The following is a 17,363-nucleotide window of genomic DNA, read 5'->3' on the forward strand; positions in this document are numbered from 1 at the left end:
TGCAGTTGAACAAATAATAGAAACTGTTCAAGCGGCCTAACACAGATAACTCACTTTAAGACTTCACATTAATACAAGAGAACAGATAGAATTAAGAGTATTTGGTGCTCAAAAGATATTTACTCTATACTCCCTATTTCCCTCACTGCCTTGATATTAAAAGAAAACATACAATTGGGTTGTGCACTCACTACTTTAAACTGCCTGCTTTAAGTCTGCATTAGAGAAATGCAAAGTCAGGCACTTGAGAGAACAGCTTCAGACAAATGAGAGTTTAAAGACACCAAGCAGAATGCTTGTCCTCCAGCCCTTTCCTCTGCCTCTAGATGCTAACACACACTTGCCACGGTGTAGAAAGGGCTGAGAATACCTCAAGTGTAGAAAGGGTTATGACTTTTTATAACCAAGTGAGATTTTCTGAACATCTCAGCAACACTAACTGGGTTTATACACATCTGAGTCATGGGAAGAATCAATTTTATGACTAAGAGATTTCCTATGAATGTCAGTGGCTACTTTTGCTTCACACACACACACACACACACACACGCAAAACAGAAAAAAAAAAAAAACCAGTTGTTAGTATCAGAGCAACCTTCTTAGCTGAAGGACTGTTCACACTAAGTCTTTATATCCCCCAAGGGGTACTAAGAACCAGCCAAGGAAGGCAAATTTCAGAAGCTTTCCCAACAAACACAATTCAGGGATAAGGGGTTCAATGTGCAAAGTCTTTTATTTAAAATTTTAAAAGTTAAGACTTACGACCACCTCAGTATATGCCATTCCTATTAGAAGGAGGTATGACGGTTTCAAACTCATGCAGAGCTGCATTTTCATTTACAAGTCTCTGTAGGCACTTTAGAAGTGAAGCTTGGCTTCAAAATACAAACACTGGGGGCTTTGGCTCAACCTTTTAATATAAAAAATTCACTGATGTACAAAAATGTGAAAGTGTGACAATGACAATTATGAAATCCTGTGACTGAAAGTCCCCTCAAGTGCACTCTGTGGTGCACATGTGCCCGCCCACACAAACTCTGGCGTGGAAACATAAACTAATGCAAACCAGTGCTACCAAGAAGCACCAACACGTGTGTTCTCCATTCCACCAATCACAGACCAGTATCTACTCCAAACATCCAGTAACGAAAAGTATGGCATCTTCCCAGGAACAGCAAGGCAGGTTTCTTACTCACGATGAACCAGCACGAATAAACCCAGCAAAAAGAGCACTGCATACTAGAAAATAAACACAGAACCACACGTCAGAGAAGCATTGAAAAGTTCAAGGGTTCTTAGAGTTAATTAATAAACTGGTCTTTGTGAATATATTACTAAACTACTCAATTATTCTTTCATCTTTTAGCTGTAATCCATTTAAAAGTTTCCAATACTAAGCAAAAGATCACATTTCTTTAAATAATTTTCTTTTTTTTTTTTTTTTTTGAGACACAGTCTCACTTTGTCACCCAGGCTGGAGTGCAGCAGCAACCTCCACCTGCCATATTCAAGCAATTCTCATGCCTCAGCCTCCCCAGGAGCTGGGATTATAGGCATGTACCACCACACCTGGCTAATTTTTTTGTATTTTTAGTAAAGACAGGGTTTTGCCATATTGACCAGGCTGTTCTCGAACTCCTGACCTCAGGTGATCCGCCTGCCTCAGCCTCCCAAAGTGCTGGGATTACAGGTGTGAGCCACTGCGCCCAGGCTAATACTTTTTTTTTTAATTTTTTTAAATAGACACGGGGTTTCACTATGTTGCCCAGGCTGGTCATGAACTCCTGGGCTCAAGCGATCCACTCACCTTGGCCTCCCAGAATGCTGGGATTACAGGCGTGAGCCACTGCACCTGGCCCAAAAGATTACATTTTTAATAAAACAAATAATACAGGCCCTTACCTTAAATTTAGGATAGTCATTCATGAGGATTGTCACAATTCCAATATAAGGAACAAATCTAAAACAAACAAAAAACTGATTATCACAGAATTTCCGATGTAAAGCAGCTGTTGTCATTCACTGAATATTATCAATATCTTCTATAGAATACTAATTTTCAATTCACAAAGTTCATTTCTATATACTGCCCTATTTGATCCTTTCAAAAGCCCAAGTGATAGTAAAGTTAAGAATATCACCATTTTAGAGATGAGGAAACAGATGATCATGCCCAAGGTACATGGCTTGTGTGTGGCAGAACCAGCACCAGATAGATCCAAGGTCTTAGATTTCCAGGTGGTGACTCTAATGCTACATGTTGATATAGTGCTAGGGGCTAGGTTTATCATCATAACCTTCAAGAAGCTGTCAATCTAGCTAGGGAGACAAAGCAAGCACAGCCAGAATATTACAAAGTACTTCATGTTAAGTGGCCAAAAAGTGAGTGTAAGAGCTCATTATAGTACTTAGGATTTCACCACCTTCTCATTTGTTAACCACCTGTAATCTGTGTTTGGTCCTATTAATCTTGAAACTTTTCTAGAACAGTTTTCATCACCATATATAGCAAACCAGTCTCAACTCCCATATTCCTTTCCATCATGGCACCATTTGACTTTCATGACCACAAATATGCTCTGGAAATTCCTCCTTCTTGGTTTCTTAATGTACCACAAATTTGTTTCTTCACCTACCTCTTTGGTTGCTACACCTTCTTTTCACTAGCTCTTTCTAATTCCTCATGCCCCTAAAGTTTTTCTCCTCAACTAAGCAAAACCACCTGTTACATGATCTTACAACACCTGATACATTTCCTTTGAGGTCTTTATAAAAATTATACTTTTATTAAATAATTAGTTGTACGACAGATTCTATACATGTCTGTCTCCCCTGCTAAACTAGAAGCTCTATAAGGGCAACAATGATGCCTATCTTGTTCCCCCTGTACCCTCAAGGCCAACATAGTACCTTATACATAGGAGATATCCAGTATATCCTGCCTGATTGAATGTCTGAATGTCCGGGCCTCCTCTTTTTGCTCTCTCTTGGGGAAATCCTATTTTCTCCCAGGGCTTAAATTCCTCTCCATGCAAAAGACTACTTTGACATCATAAGAATTCAGGAGAGAAAGAGAAAATTAGCAGGGTACTATCGATGTGAGTGGAAGAGGTGGTTAGCAAATGTAAAACTTTCTTCTTTATCCTCCTCTTCTATCGCTGGACTCCAGAGCGGACTGGCAATATTGTACTAAGCTAGAGCCTGTCATAGGGAGGCTGAGCTGAAGTGGAGGCTGACCTTTGCACACTTTAAAATTGCCCAGATACTTTTATTCAGGGTACCTACCTACAATCTTTGCACCATGCCAAACACAGCACAAACAGAAATTACCTCCCACATAATATCTACACCATCAAAGCCTTAGGCAAACTTGAACACACATTTTGTTTCGGACACATTTCACTTCCCTTTAAGAACTCCCCTCACTTCTGTCTCTTGTCCTCACCCCTCCCTGCTCCTCTCCCTTCTGGCAGGATCACTGAGACCTGTCTCTCCTGCCCCAACCCCAAACTCCCACTAGTGTTTCTTAAAGCCTAGACCTCCTCTGTCACAAACACTTGATGGCTTGTTAAAAATGCAGATTCTTGGCTGGGCACAGTGGCTCATGCCTGTAATCCCAAAACTTTGGGAGGCTGAGGCAGGTAGATCACGAGGTCAGGAGATCAAGACCATCCTGGTCAACATGGTGAAACCCTGTCTCTACTAAAAATATGAAAATTAGCTGGGCATGGTGGTGCATGCCTGTAATCCTAGCTACTCAGGAGGCTGTGGCAGCAGAATCGCTTGAACCCCGGAGGTGGAGGTTGCACTGCGCCATGACTGCGCCACTGCACGCCAGCCTGGCGAAAGAGCGACAATCTGTCTCAAAAAAAAAACCAAAAAAACACAAAAACACAGATTCTTATATCTTTCCCAGATCGACTAAGTCAGGGAATTTCTGAAAGGTGGGGCCCAAATGATGCTCCTGCACATCAAAATTCAAGAAGCACAATTTTAGTGTGAGATGCACATATAGGTGTGTGATGGCAAATAATATCCCTTCTTAGGGTTCATGCTTTCATCTCAACCCCTGGGATCTCCAAGAGCTGAAAAGTAACAGTTGTTAAAGAACGGCATGGCTAAGCTCTAAGAGGATGGACAGAGGTTTTCTATATTTTTTATATATTATATATATACATATATAATATATATAATTTTTCCTTTTTAGTGCAGTAACTGTTATTTCTTTTGTCCCATTTTTAACACTTCCATAAAAGAAATAGCTTTCAGTGAAAGTAAATCACCTAATTTAAGAACATAAAGGCAAATGCCTCACAGTAAAGTACAGATTAAGAGCTATAAAAGCATCTGTGATTTCTACCAAGACATTAAGCTGCCAATTCTGATCTGATGATCAATAAGCAGCCATTCTCATACACAGAGACTCTGTTACCTCCATGCAATGATATCTATGCCCAAAGAACCACATCCTTGGCTCCCAGCAACCACATAGGCTGCTTGTGAATGATCCATGTAATTTTTTTTTTTTTTTTTTTTGAGACATGGTCTTACTTACCACGCTAGAATGCAGTGGTGTGATCACAGCTCACTACAGCCTTGAACTCCTGGGCTCAAGCAATCCTCCCACCTGAGTCTCCCAAGTAGCTGGGACTACAAGTGCACACTACCATGCCTAGCTAATTTTTAAAATTTCTTGTAGAGACAGCATCTCACTACATTGCTCAGGCTGGTCTCAAACTCCTGGGCTCAAGCGGTTCTCCCATCTTGGCCTGTTAAAGTGCTGAGATTACAAGCATGAACCACCACACACAACCTGAAACTTTTTTTTTAAGGTTGGTTTTTCTTTGCCCACTATCAGTAAAATGAAAGTAACTTGGTCTTTAGGAGTAATATAAGCAAGATCTAAGGATGCCAGAATATGATGAGGCCGTCCAAAGTCAAACAACAGGTTTAATTGTCTGTGCCACTGTTACCCTCCATGGACAGAGATAAGCAGAGTTGATAATCAAGTGCACAGTGCTGCTATCATCAGTCATCTTAAATTCAAACTATTTGCAGGCTTTTGCCTATTCTGCTCAGATAAACTTATGTGCTAAAGCAGAGTTGCTAATAAGCAGGAGGTTTAAAATAAGTAAAATAAATGCCATCCACAAAGCCAACTCCAACACCAGCCTGTGCCAAGTTAATATCTAGAAGGCAAAATGCATTTCATATAGTTAATACATTTCCCTGGGAATTCTTGGGATCACAGGTACTGCTGAGGAAGCAGCCTCAGAAGAAAGCACTGTCTCCTGATGCTCATAGAGATCATTAGACAAAAGGCCAAACAAACAGTAAAGAAAAGATGCCACAAAAATTAAGAAGAGACCCCAGCACAATTCTGTCAAATATCAAAAGGGGTCTATATCTGGGAAGTCTAGAATCCAGCAGCCAACTAAATGAGAGAGTAAGAGAATATGCAACGACCAGAAAAGGATCATCTTGTTTCTAGAATGACTTGTTTCAAGTAAGAAGTACATTCAAAAAGTCTTATCCATAAAACTGATTTCAGTTAACAGAGAGCTCAATTACTCTACTCCTTCCTTATATTTTTTTAATTCTTCTTTCCATTGTCAACATTTCTGTTCCCCGATCCTCTGCCAATCTTTCACCCTTTTCTCCTGCTGCTTTCTGCTCCTTGTTGACTAATGGATGCTCTTGAATTTTTCAACTTCCTGAGTTTAGAAAGAAATCACCTCTATTAATACTTAATTGGTTCAGTATTAGTTTCATTTTCTAAAATTGTTTTTATTACGTGCTACAACATGAATAAGCCTTAAAAACATTATGCTACGTGAAAAGAAGCTGGACACAAAAGACTACATATTATATGATTCTGCTTATATAAAAAGTCCAGAATAGGCAAATGCACAAAGACAGGAAGCAGATTAGTGGCTGTCAGGGGCTACAGGAAGTAGAGGATGGGGAGTGACTGCTAATGAGTACAAAGTTTTATTTTTGGGGTGACAGAAATGTTCTGGAATTTGATAGTGGTGATGGCTGCACAATCTTGTGAATATACTGAAACCCACTGAATTGTAGTCTTTAAGATGGTGAATTTTACATTCTAATATACGTGAATTATATCTCAATAAAAAATTTTTAAAATTATTTTAATTTAGAGCCTTAGGACTCAACATAAAATTTTTTTAGCATGCAGCTGTTAAAAAAAAAAGAGAGAGACCAGCCTGGCCAACATGGTGAAACCCCATCTCTACTAAAAATACAAAAAATTAGCTGAGCATGGTGGCACATACCTGTAATCCCAGCTAATCGGGAAGCTGAGGCAGGAGAATTGTTTGAACCTAGGAGGTGGAGGTTGCAGTGAGCTGAGATCACACTGTTACACTCCAGCCTGGGCAACAAGAGTGAAACTCTGTCTCAAAAAACAAACAAACAAAAAAACAACAAAAAAAATTTTTTCAAATGCATAAAGGAGGTGGGGTGCAGTGGCTCACACCTGTAATCCCAGCACTTTGGGAGGTCAAGGCGGGCAGATCACTTGAGGTCAGGAGTTCGAGACCGCCTGGCTAACATGGTGAAACTAAAAATACAAAAAATTAGCTGTTTCTACTAAAAATACAAAAAATTAGGTGGGCGTGGCGGCACACACCTGTAATCCCAGCTACTCGGGAGGCTGAGGCAGGATAATCCCTTGAACCTGGGAGGCAGAGGTTGCAGTGAGCCAAGATTACGCCATCACACTCCAGCCTGGGCAACAAGAGCAAAACTCAGTCTCAAAAAAAAAAAAGCATAAAGGAGGCCAGGCACAGTGGCTCACACCTGTAACCCCAGGACTTTGGGAGGCCAAGGTGGGAGGACTGCTTGAGCCCAGGAGTTCAAGACCAACTTGGGCAACACAGGGAGAACCAATCTCTACAAAAATTTAAAAAATTAGCCAGGTGTGATGGCATGCACCTGTGATCCTAGCTACTGAGAAGGCTGAGGTGGGAGGATTGCTTGGGCCTGGGAGGTAGAGGTTGCAGTGAGCCACGATTGTGCCACTGCATTCCAGCCTGGGTGTTAAGAGTGAGACGCTGTCTCAAGAAAAAAAAAGCATGAAGACATATGTACTACAGTAACAGACTTGCCTGTGGAAAAGTTCTATTCTCAAGATTTGCGTACAGCCTGGCTTTGAAATACCAGTTTAGTGTTTTATAAACACAATTTCCACAAAAGAAAGTGTTACGTTCCATTACATGTCAAGCTCAGTAGAGGTACAATCAATGGAAAGTAAATTTATATAGTTAAGATTCTGTGCTCCTGCTGTTCATGTCTTTTTTTTTTTTTTTCCTACAGAAACTTCCTTAATGCAGAGAGTACCAGACTATTACATTTTTTAAGTAAGAGCTACAAAATGGTCTATATTTTCAATGTTGGGATTTAAAAAATAGCATTAAATAGTGTGGAATTTTTTTCTTGACGGAGTCCCGCTCTGTCACCCAGGCTGGAGTGCAGTGGCGCGATCTTGGCTCACTGTAAGCTCCGCCTCCTGGGTTCACGCCATTCTCCTGCCTTAGCCTCCAGAGTCACTGGGACTACAGGTGCCTGCCACCATGCCTGGCTAATTTTTTTTGTATTTTTAGTAGAGACAGGATTTCATCGTGTTAGCCAGGATGGTCTCGATCTCCCGACCTAGTGATTCGCCTGCCTCAGCCTCCCAAAGTGCTGGGATTACAGGCATGAGCCACTGTGCCCGGCCAGAATTTTTTCAAAAATTGTCCAGAAGACAAGTTCCTTGAGTGAAAGCATATCTCCCCTAACCTTTCGTAGGATGGTACATCTTTTACCCAACCAATGGGCCAGAGTGAGTAGACAGAGCTGTAATGAACACTTAAGAATCGAGACCCAGGCTGGGTGTGGTGGCTCACGCCCATGGTCCCAGCACTTTAGGAGACTAAGGCAGGCAGGTCACTTGAAGCCAGGGGTTCCAGACCAGCCTGGCCAACATGGCGAAAACCCATCTCTACTAAAAATATAAAAAATTAGCCAGGAGTTGCGGCATGCACCTGTAATCCCAGCTACTTGGGTGGCTGAGACATGAGAATCATTTGAACCTGACAGGCGGAGGTTGCAGTGAGCTGAAGATTGCTCCACTGCACTCCAGCCTGGGCAACAGAGCAAGACTTTCCAGCCTGGGCAAAAGAGCAAGACTCTGCCTCAAAAAAAAGAAGAAGAAGAAAAAAAGAAGACTCAGATAAAGGAACACTCAGTTGTACTGGCAGGAGCATAAATGAAAGAGGCTTGGCAAAATTTGTCAAAAACCTTAACATATGAGTATGCTTCACCCAGTAATTCCACTTCTAGGAATTTATTCTGAAGAATGGTTGGGCAGAAATGCTGAGATACACGTAACAAGGATGTTTATCATAACATTGTTCACAATAAAAAAGCTGGAAATAATCAGAATACCTAACAACAGGAGACTGACTGAATAAAATCTATCTACATATCCATAGGATACAGTATATGGCCTTTCCATACAGTGGAATAGCATACAGCTTTGAAAATGATGATATGATGGTAAATACAGTGATTTGTAAATATGTAGTGATTTTTTGGGTAAAAAAGGGTTATAAGACAGTGTGACCACTCTCCTTTCATACACAAAATGCATTTATATTTGTATAAATATGTACATACTAGAGCTGGGTGCCACAATTCATGCCTGTAATCTCAGCACTTTGAGAGGCCAAGATAGGCGGATCACTTGAAGTTGGGAGTTTGAGACAGTCTGGCCAACAAATCGAGACCCCGTCTCTACTAAAAATATAAAAAATTAGCTGGGCGTGGTGGCACACACCTGTAATCCCAGCTACTTGGGAGGCTGGGGCACGAGAATCTTTTAAACCCAGGAGGCAGAGGTTGCAGTGAGCTGAGACCATGCCACCCACACTCTAGCCTGGGTGACAGAGCAAGACTCTGGTCTCAAAAAAAAAAAAAAAAGGCAAAAAAAAAGTACATATTAATATTTTTATCTCTACACATAAAGGCTAATACAATGCAAACCAAAAAGTTAATAAATATGGAGATCAAGAAAAAGGAGATAAGAAGTGACTTTGCTTTTTGATTATTGATATTTCCTTTATGTTTCTACATGAATCTGTACATTTATAATCTGAGGAAAAACAAAAAGACTCAAAGAGATTGGTGAGTTTAAATAACCACATTAGCAGCATCTTGGGAACTGAGGAAGATGGGGACTAGTATTTCTCAGAAGCACTGATGACCTAATTTGGATTATAAAAGTATTTTTAGCTCCATCAAAGGAAAAGTTCTTTAAAGTGGGGACATATTAAAAAAACAACAACAACAGCTCTGCAGCAGGCAAAGCACAATGATACCTGTTCTGATCTGATCTCTTTGGCCCCAAACTGAGCATCTCTCATGCTGTAACTGAGGAAGCTTTCACTTAGCAACTCATACTTCCTTCTCTGTGGGAACTGCGTTTCTCAGGCCTGTTTACTGGTGTAATAACTCTATATCCATACTGTTCTAGGTCAAAAGGAGCAGAGGTTCTGACAGTGGCAAAAGTGCCATGTGGCATCTAACCAGTGAGAATTAGCAACCATCCATTTCAGAAATGTTATGCTAGTAATTTTTGTATGATGGTTAAGGTGGACTATGCAGCCAGCCACTTAGGATCATCAGTGTAATCTTAGATACATAACCTACCTCATTTACGTTTCCTCATCTGTAGAATGGGAATATTAGGGTTGTTCGGAGGTTAAAATGTGGTAATACTTGTAAAGCACTTAGAATGAGTCTCTGGTACACAATAAGCCCTAATAAACGTGAGTTATTGTTAATACTATTAATAACATTAAGGGAGCAACAATGCCATACTTCCTTAATACCAACAACTTACAATTCCTGTCCTCCACTGAACTGTTCTCCTGATAAAATCTGAAACAAACAGGCTTAATATAACTTTTTAATTTCATTTGACCTCATCAATTTCAAGACTAGAAATATTATGGATTAAATTAACATGATAAAACTAATTTGGATGAACACTTTGAGTTGTTGACTTAGTACTTCTTAAGAAATATAAGTTTGTGGTGAAACCCCATCTCTACTAAAAAATACAAAAATTAGCCAGGCATGGTGGCAGGTGCCTGTAATCCCAGCTACTCGGGAGGCTGAGGCAGGAGAATCGCTTGAACCCAGCAGGTGGAGGTTGCAGTGAGCTGAGATCGCGCCATTGCACTCCAGCCTGGGTGACAGAACAAGACTCAAAAAATAAGAAAAAAAAAATCTCAAAAAATGAGAAAAAAAAAAAATGTATGATTCATGAGGCAGGATTAATAGTGCTCTAGACCCCCAGAGCCTAGCATAGTATGGACATAAGAGCACATGGAAGGTGCCCAATATTTCTTGAGTGAACCAAATAAGTAAACACATTTTTTAAAATTATCACATCCAATTCACCATCTCATCACTAGTATTCTATTCTTTTATTGCACCCCAGTTCCTCACCTCTGGAGTAGTATACCTGAAATTTTAGACACTTTTTAAGAAGCAAAATTTTCAAAGGACACAAGGGTGATTTGGTGGAACCAGAACCAAATCTCCATATTCAACTGTGTATGATCAAATAATATGATTGAGAGGGCCACACTTCAAGTGATATAAAAAGTTTGAGATGCTCCCCTCTATACTTACCCCCTGGCTCTCCCCACAACATCTTTTTTCTCTAGCCAATGTTGTCCTTGTTTATAGAGGCCTCGGTCATCAACCGCATTATTATCTCCTTTGGTCAAAAACTTGATATGCCCATTTTGCCTTAAAAGAGTAGAGGAAACCCAAGTCATCAAATACCTTCATGGCATTTAAAGCACAAAATCTGTTCTTGTTAACCAAAAATGTTTGTGGCATTGGGCTATCTTATCACCATTCTAGTGCTGAAATAATGATTTATGGAGCTATAAGAATGTTAATAGCTGTGTTGTTTATAAACGACTAAAAGCAAACTAAAGATCCAATATTAAGGAGGTCAAATATTATGTAAGCATTAAAATAATAGTATAGAAGAATATTTAATGACAAGATTGCACAAATGTTATTAAGTGAAGAATACAAAATAGCATGTTCAGTACAATCTCATTTTTATATTAAAATATATACATATTACCAATTTTCTGGAAACACAAAGAGCAAAGGAACACAATAAACTATCTCACAGGATATAATTGGCAAGATAAAGACTATGGGAAGCTACAGAATAACCCAGTTTCTCCAACTAATGACTTGCAAGGAACAAAGAAAGTTCGGGAAGTGACCTACAGATTAAACAACAGCCAGCCAGGCTCAGTGGCTCACGCCTGTAATCCCAGCACTTTGGGAGGCTGAGGCGCGTGGATCACCTGAGGTCAGGAGTTCAAGACCAGCCTGGCCAACATGGTGAAACCCTGTCTCTACTAAAAATACAAAAATTAGCTGGGCGTGGTGGTGGGTGCCTGTAGTCCCAGTTCCTCAGGAGGCTGAGGCAGGAGAATAGCTTGACCCGGGAGGCGGAGGTTGCAGTGAGCTAAGATCACGCCACTGCACTCAAGCCTGGGCAACAGAGCGAGACTCCATGCCAAACAAAAAAACAAAAAAAACAGGAGACTATAAAGCCACATCAACTAATTGCAGCTGAGGACTTTATCTGGATCCAGAAAGTTATGACACAATTGGGGATTTGAACAAATATCAAAAACTTGATGATACTAAAGAATTGTTTGGCCAGGTGCAGTGGATCTCTCCTATAATCCTAGCACTCTGAGAGGCCAAGGTGGGTGGATCACTTGAACCCAGGAATTCAAGACCAACCTGGGCAACATGGCAAAGCAAAAAATACAAAAAAGTTAGCCGAGCATGATGGTGTGCACTTGTGGTCCCAGCTGAAGTGAGAGGATCACCTGAGCCTGGGGAGGCTGAGGCTGCAGTGAGCTGTGATCACATCACTGCACTCTAGCCTTGGAGACAGTGAGACACTGTCTCAAATAACAAATAATAATAACACAGGAGGGGAAAGAGGTGGGAGTAGAGAAGGAGCAGAATTGACTATATATTAATCATCACTGGGACAGTGATGATAGATACATGGGGGTTCCTTATACTCTTCTGTGCATGTCAGAAACTCCCCAAATTCAGAAAATAAAAGCAAAAAAAAAAAAAAAAAGGTATCAGACAAGATCTAAAATAATACAGACCAATGTATAAACAGATCAGTGGATCAACAGTGGCTATCTATGGCTTTCTTTAGATTAGCTTTATCTTCTTTTTTCTCCAACAAACATGAGTTACTTTTATATTAGGAAAAAATGTTAGCTTTAAAAGAAGAAATACTTCAATTCTTCAGATATGCCACGGTTTACAGGAACAGTATTTTGTTTTTTTGTTTTGTTTTGTTTTGAGACAGAGTCTCACACTATTGCCCAGGCTGGAGTACAATGGCGTGATCTCGGCTCACTGCAACCTCCGCCTCCTGGGTTCAAGCGATTCTCCTGCCTCAGCCTCCCAAGTAGCCAGGATTACAGGTGCCCGCCACCACACCCAGCTAATTTTTTGTATTTTTCGTAGAGACAGAGTTTCACCATGTTGGCCAGGCTGGTCTCAAACTCCTGACCTCGTGATCTGCCCACCTCGGCCTCCCAAAGTGCTGGGATTACTGGCATGAACCACTGTGCCTGGCCAGGAATAGCATTTGCTTGATCAGAAAATTATTAGTTTAATTCTACTAAAGAACCATGAAGTTTCTAGTAATTTTAAAATTTAATTGAAAGCAAAGTATATTTTACAGTTGATAAAGCCTAGCTGAAAATTAATTCAAGTGCATTTGGATTGACCACTGCAGTAGAAAGAAGAAAATTAGCTTCAGGTTTCTATGGGCTAATATCCACTTAGATTCTAAGTCAGAAACTGGCTCACTAGATGTTAAATCTGCAGAGGAAACTAATTTGGGAGGTGCTGCAAACACCAAAGATGGTTAAGTGCAAACAGTCACATTAAAAATAAGATTCCAGTTAGAAAAAATGCAAATATAGAGAGAAAAATAATCTGTAGCTGACAATTCAGTAAGTGAATAAAGGAAAAATTCTGAAGGGTAAAAGAGGACAGGTGCTAGCTGGGGCTCACTGCAAGAGTGAAAGTCAGGAGCAGCAGGAAGGAAAAGTGAATTCAACCCAGAAAACAATACCAACTCCACACATGCAGAAAAGGCAAATCAGATATGAGGAGATAAAACCCAGGAAATGGGGAACTCCCCAGAAAAAGGAAAGGGTGCTAGAGAGATATGGACTACTCCCAAAGACTTGATTTGCTGGCAAAACAAACAAACAAATATATTAACACACCCAATTTCCCCTTCTGGGATGTAATCAGGAGACACCACTATAGCTTTTTTTTAAAAAGCATAGATATTCTTCATCTACTTAGTGGTGACACAAATATTCTCTGGTGGCAACCAGCTCTTATTAGACTTATTTTTTATTTTTTTGAGATGGAGTTTCACTCTTGTCACCCAGGCTGGAATGCAACGACGCAATCTTGGGCTCACTGCAACCTCTGCCTCCCGAGCAGTGGGGATTAAAGGTGTGCACCACCACAGCCAGTTAATTTTTATATTATTAGTAGAGACAGGGTTTCACCATGTTGGTCAGGCTGGTCTGGAACTCCTGACCTCAGGTGATCTGCCCTTCTCGGCCTCCCAAAGTGCTGGGATTACAGGCGTGACCCACTGCACCTGATCTTACTAGACATATTAAGTCCTACTCCAGCATTTCACAAGTCATAGGCTCAAAATACTGAGTGAAGGTATATTTAGGATTTTTCCCTTGCTGGAACAAGGACCAAATATTTAATATTATCTATTTCTAGGGAGATCAAAGAGTTTAGAATTTAATTCACCCATCGCAATACTGTGAAATTAGGAAGAAGGAAATACCACTTTATAGATGAGAAAAAATAAGACCCCAAAAGCTAAATGGGTACAGAATAACGTATCCATCTGCATGGGAAAAGCAAAGCTAAGGATTAAGTCACCCAATGGTAAAATTTATCTTTCCAAATACGTAATCACATGCCAGTGTTCAATATCATCCAATTATAATATTTCCTGATATGGTTTGGCTGTGTCCCTACCCAAATCTCATCTTGAACTGGAGTTCCCATAATTACCATGTGTCATGGGAGGGACCCAGTGGGAGGTAATTGAGTCATGGGGGCAGGTCTTTCCCAAGCTGTTCTCGTGATAGTGAATAAGTCTCATGAGATCTGGTGGTTTTATAAATGGGAGTTCCCCTGTACATGCTATCTTGCCTGCCGACATGTAGACATGCCTTTGCTTCTTCTTTGCCTTCTGATTGTGAGGCCTCCCCAGCCATGTGGAACTGTGAGTCCATTAAACCTCTTTCCTTTATAAATTACCCAGTGTCAGGTATGTCTTTATTAGCAGCATGAGAACAGACTAATACACCTCCTATAGGATGAACTTACTAACTACATACATTTTGAATATTATTTGTCCCCATATTTAAGAGCAACATTAATACTATTAAACCAAATGGGGCTGGGTGTGGTGGCTCACGCCTGTAATCCCAGCACTTTGGGAGGCATAGGTGGGTGAATCATTTGAGGTCAGGAGTTCAAGACCAGTCTGGCCAGCATGGTGAAACCCTGCCTCAACTAAAAATACAAAAATTAGCTGGGCATGGTGGCAGGCGCCTGTAGTCCCAGCTACTCAGGAGGCTGAGGCAGGAGAATTGCTTGAACCCAGGAGGCAGATGTTGCAGTGAGCCAAAATCGCACCATGCACTCCAGCCTGGGTGAAAGAGCAAGACTCCGTCTCAAAAAAAAAAAAAAACACAAATGGTAACTCTGACCAGGTATTTCAGTCTCCCCAAAAGAAAAAAGAAAATTGAAATTTTCTGAATATTAATATCTACACAGGCCTGCAAGTTGAAGGTATCTCAAGAGTCTGAAATAAATCACCAAAAACCCCAGATTATAAGTACCATATTTAAAATCATCAGAATTCTTACATAATTATTTTAAAAATTTAAGGATTTTCCAATTAAAAATTATCTGTCTATGAATCTGCCCAGAAACAGTTTTAAACTGAAGTCTATGACTCATTCAATTTCTTTTTCTTTTTTCTTTTTTTGAGATAGAGTCTCACTCTGTTGCCCAGGATAGAATAAAGTGGCATGATCTCAGCTCACTGCAGCCTCAACCTCCTGGGTTCAAGTAATCCTCCTACCTCAGCCTCCTGAGCAGCTGGGACTACAAGAGCACACCACCGTGCCTGACTAATTTTTTTTTTTTGTATTTGTAGAAACAGGGTTTCACCATCTGGTCTAGATGCCCAGGCTGGTCTAGTGCTCCTGTGCTCAAGCACTCCACCCGCCTCAGCCTCCCAAAGGGCTGGGATTACAGGCATGAGTCACCACGCCCAGGCAAACTCACTCAATTTCAAATAATCATAAATAAAAATGGAGAAATTTTCCTCCAGCTTAAACAAGGCCTGAGCTCAGTTTGATTCTCTCTGATATATTTAGGGGAAAGTTGGTTCAGCTTTGTTCATAACAGGCATTGCTGAGAATGAACAACACAAATCCACTTTGAGAATCTGGAAAACACTATCTGCACTGAATAAACCTCTATAATTCCAAAATAAATTTCTTTTTTTTTTTTTTTGAGATGGAGTCTCACTCTGTCACTCAGGTTAGAATGCAGTGGCGTGATCTCAACTCACTGCAACCTTAGCCTCCCAGGTTCAAGTGATTCTCCCGCCTCAGCCTCCTGAGTAGCTGGGATTACAGGTGCCCACCACCACGCCTGGCTAATTTTTGTACTTTTAGTAGAGATGGGTTTCACCATTTTGGCCAGGCAGGTCTTGAACTCCTGACCTCAGGTGATCTGCCCGCCTCAGCCTCCCAAAGTGCTGGGATTACAGGCACAAGCCACCGCTCCTGGCCCCCAAAAAATGTCTAAAAATTTAAGTTATTCCTTCTCAGTCAATAATATAATGTCACTTTAAATTATAGTATTTTCACATACATACTGACATCGGATTTTATTAAAAAAAAAAAAAGCTGTCACATCTTTATTTCACCAATGAAGAAAGAACTCTTCTAAACTAGAATGTTTACAGGAATTTCAAAAACCAATGGTTGACAGTTCCTTCTTCTTTAAGCAGAGGAAAAAAAACAATTTTATAGGGTGGTAAAAATAAGATAGTTTTTACAGAGAGCTTTTGCATATTCAAGAACTAAAATCCACCAGGTGCAGTGGCTCATGCCTGTAATCCCAGCACTTTGGGAGGCCAAGGCAGGTGGATCACTTGAGGCCAGGGGTTCGAGACCAGCCTGGCCAACATGGTGAAACCCTGTCTCTACTAAAAATACAAAAATGAGCTGGGCATGGTGGCACATGCCTGTAATCCCAGCTACTCAGGAGGCTGAGGCACGAGAATCGCTTGAGCCCAGGAGGCGGAGGTTGCAGTGAGCCGAGATAGCACCATTGCATTCCAGCCTGGGTAACAGAGGGAAACTGCCTCAAAAAAAAAAAAAAAAAAAAGAACCTAAATCATGCCTACTCTTTCACTTCTCATCTGTGTGTCATCCAGAATGCCTCCCTTTTCTTTCATTTCTTTGTTTTCTTTTATGAGACAGGGTGGAGTGCAGTGGCACAAACACGACTTACTGCAGCCTCAAACTCCTGGACTCACACAATTCTCCCACCTCAGTCCTCCAATTAACTGGGGCTATTTATTTATTTATTTATTTATTGAGACGGAGTCTGGCTAATTTTTATATTTTAGTAGAGACAGGGTTTCACCATGTTAGCCAGGCTGGTTTCAAACTCCTCACCTCAGGTGATCCACCCACCTCGGCCTCCCAAAGTGCGGGGATTACAGGCGTCAGCTACCGTGCCTGGCCTTTTTTGTTTTGTTTTGTTTTATCAGAGAAGGAATCTCACCATATTGCCCAGGCTGATCTCAAACTCCTGGGCTCAAGCCATTCTCTCACCTTGGCCTCCCAAAGTACTGGGATTGTAGGCATGAGTCACTGTGCCCAACCAGAAGATTATATTTAGGATCTATCTTTATGTCATGGTTTTTTGGAATTATATACAGAGTCACTGACAGGTTGGGAAGTAGAGGGGAACCAGGAAAAACCTTCAGGGAAAAATATGAACCAATAAATAATTATTTACAGTTTTCAAAATGTTCACTAAACTTTCAAATGGACTGGAAAAGGGCCTAGAGGTTCCTCACTCTTTCATAGTCTTCAGGCTATCAAAACTAAATACCACACTTAAACAAAAGCAGTTAGAAA

At 40.7% G+C, this 17,363-nt stretch overlaps 1 protein-coding gene across 6 annotated transcripts in view; it reads right to left on the reverse strand.

Annotated features, from left to right (window-relative positions):
• Window positions 1-714: 714 nt before the first annotated feature.
• SEC11A (SEC11 homolog A, signal peptidase complex subunit) overlaps window positions 715-17,363 on the reverse strand; it is a 44,682-nt gene continuing 28,033 nt past the window's right edge. For 2 of the 6 annotated variants that reach the window (XM_003901333.4, XM_031668380.1), the window contains exons 4-6: window positions 10,705-10,824; window positions 1,903-1,960; window positions 715-1,239 (exon numbers count right to left, since the gene is read on the reverse strand). In XM_003901333.4, the coding sequence (XP_003901382.1) occupies window positions 1,189-1,239; window positions 1,903-1,960; window positions 10,705-10,824 (229 nt within the window). In that variant the 3' untranslated portion in view covers window positions 715-1,188. Of the gene's footprint in view, window positions 1,240-1,902; window positions 1,961-9,907; window positions 9,946-10,704; window positions 10,825-17,363 lie in introns of all 6 variants that reach the window. The other 4 variants (XM_009210827.2, XM_031668379.1, XM_009210829.2 and 1 more) reach the window with 3 other exon arrangements.

This window comes from Papio anubis, chromosome 7, assembly GCF_008728515.1.
Source record: "Papio anubis isolate 15944 chromosome 7, Panubis1.0, whole genome shotgun sequence".
In the NCBI taxonomy this organism is placed as follows: Eukaryota; Metazoa; Chordata; class Mammalia; order Primates; family Cercopithecidae; genus Papio; species Papio anubis.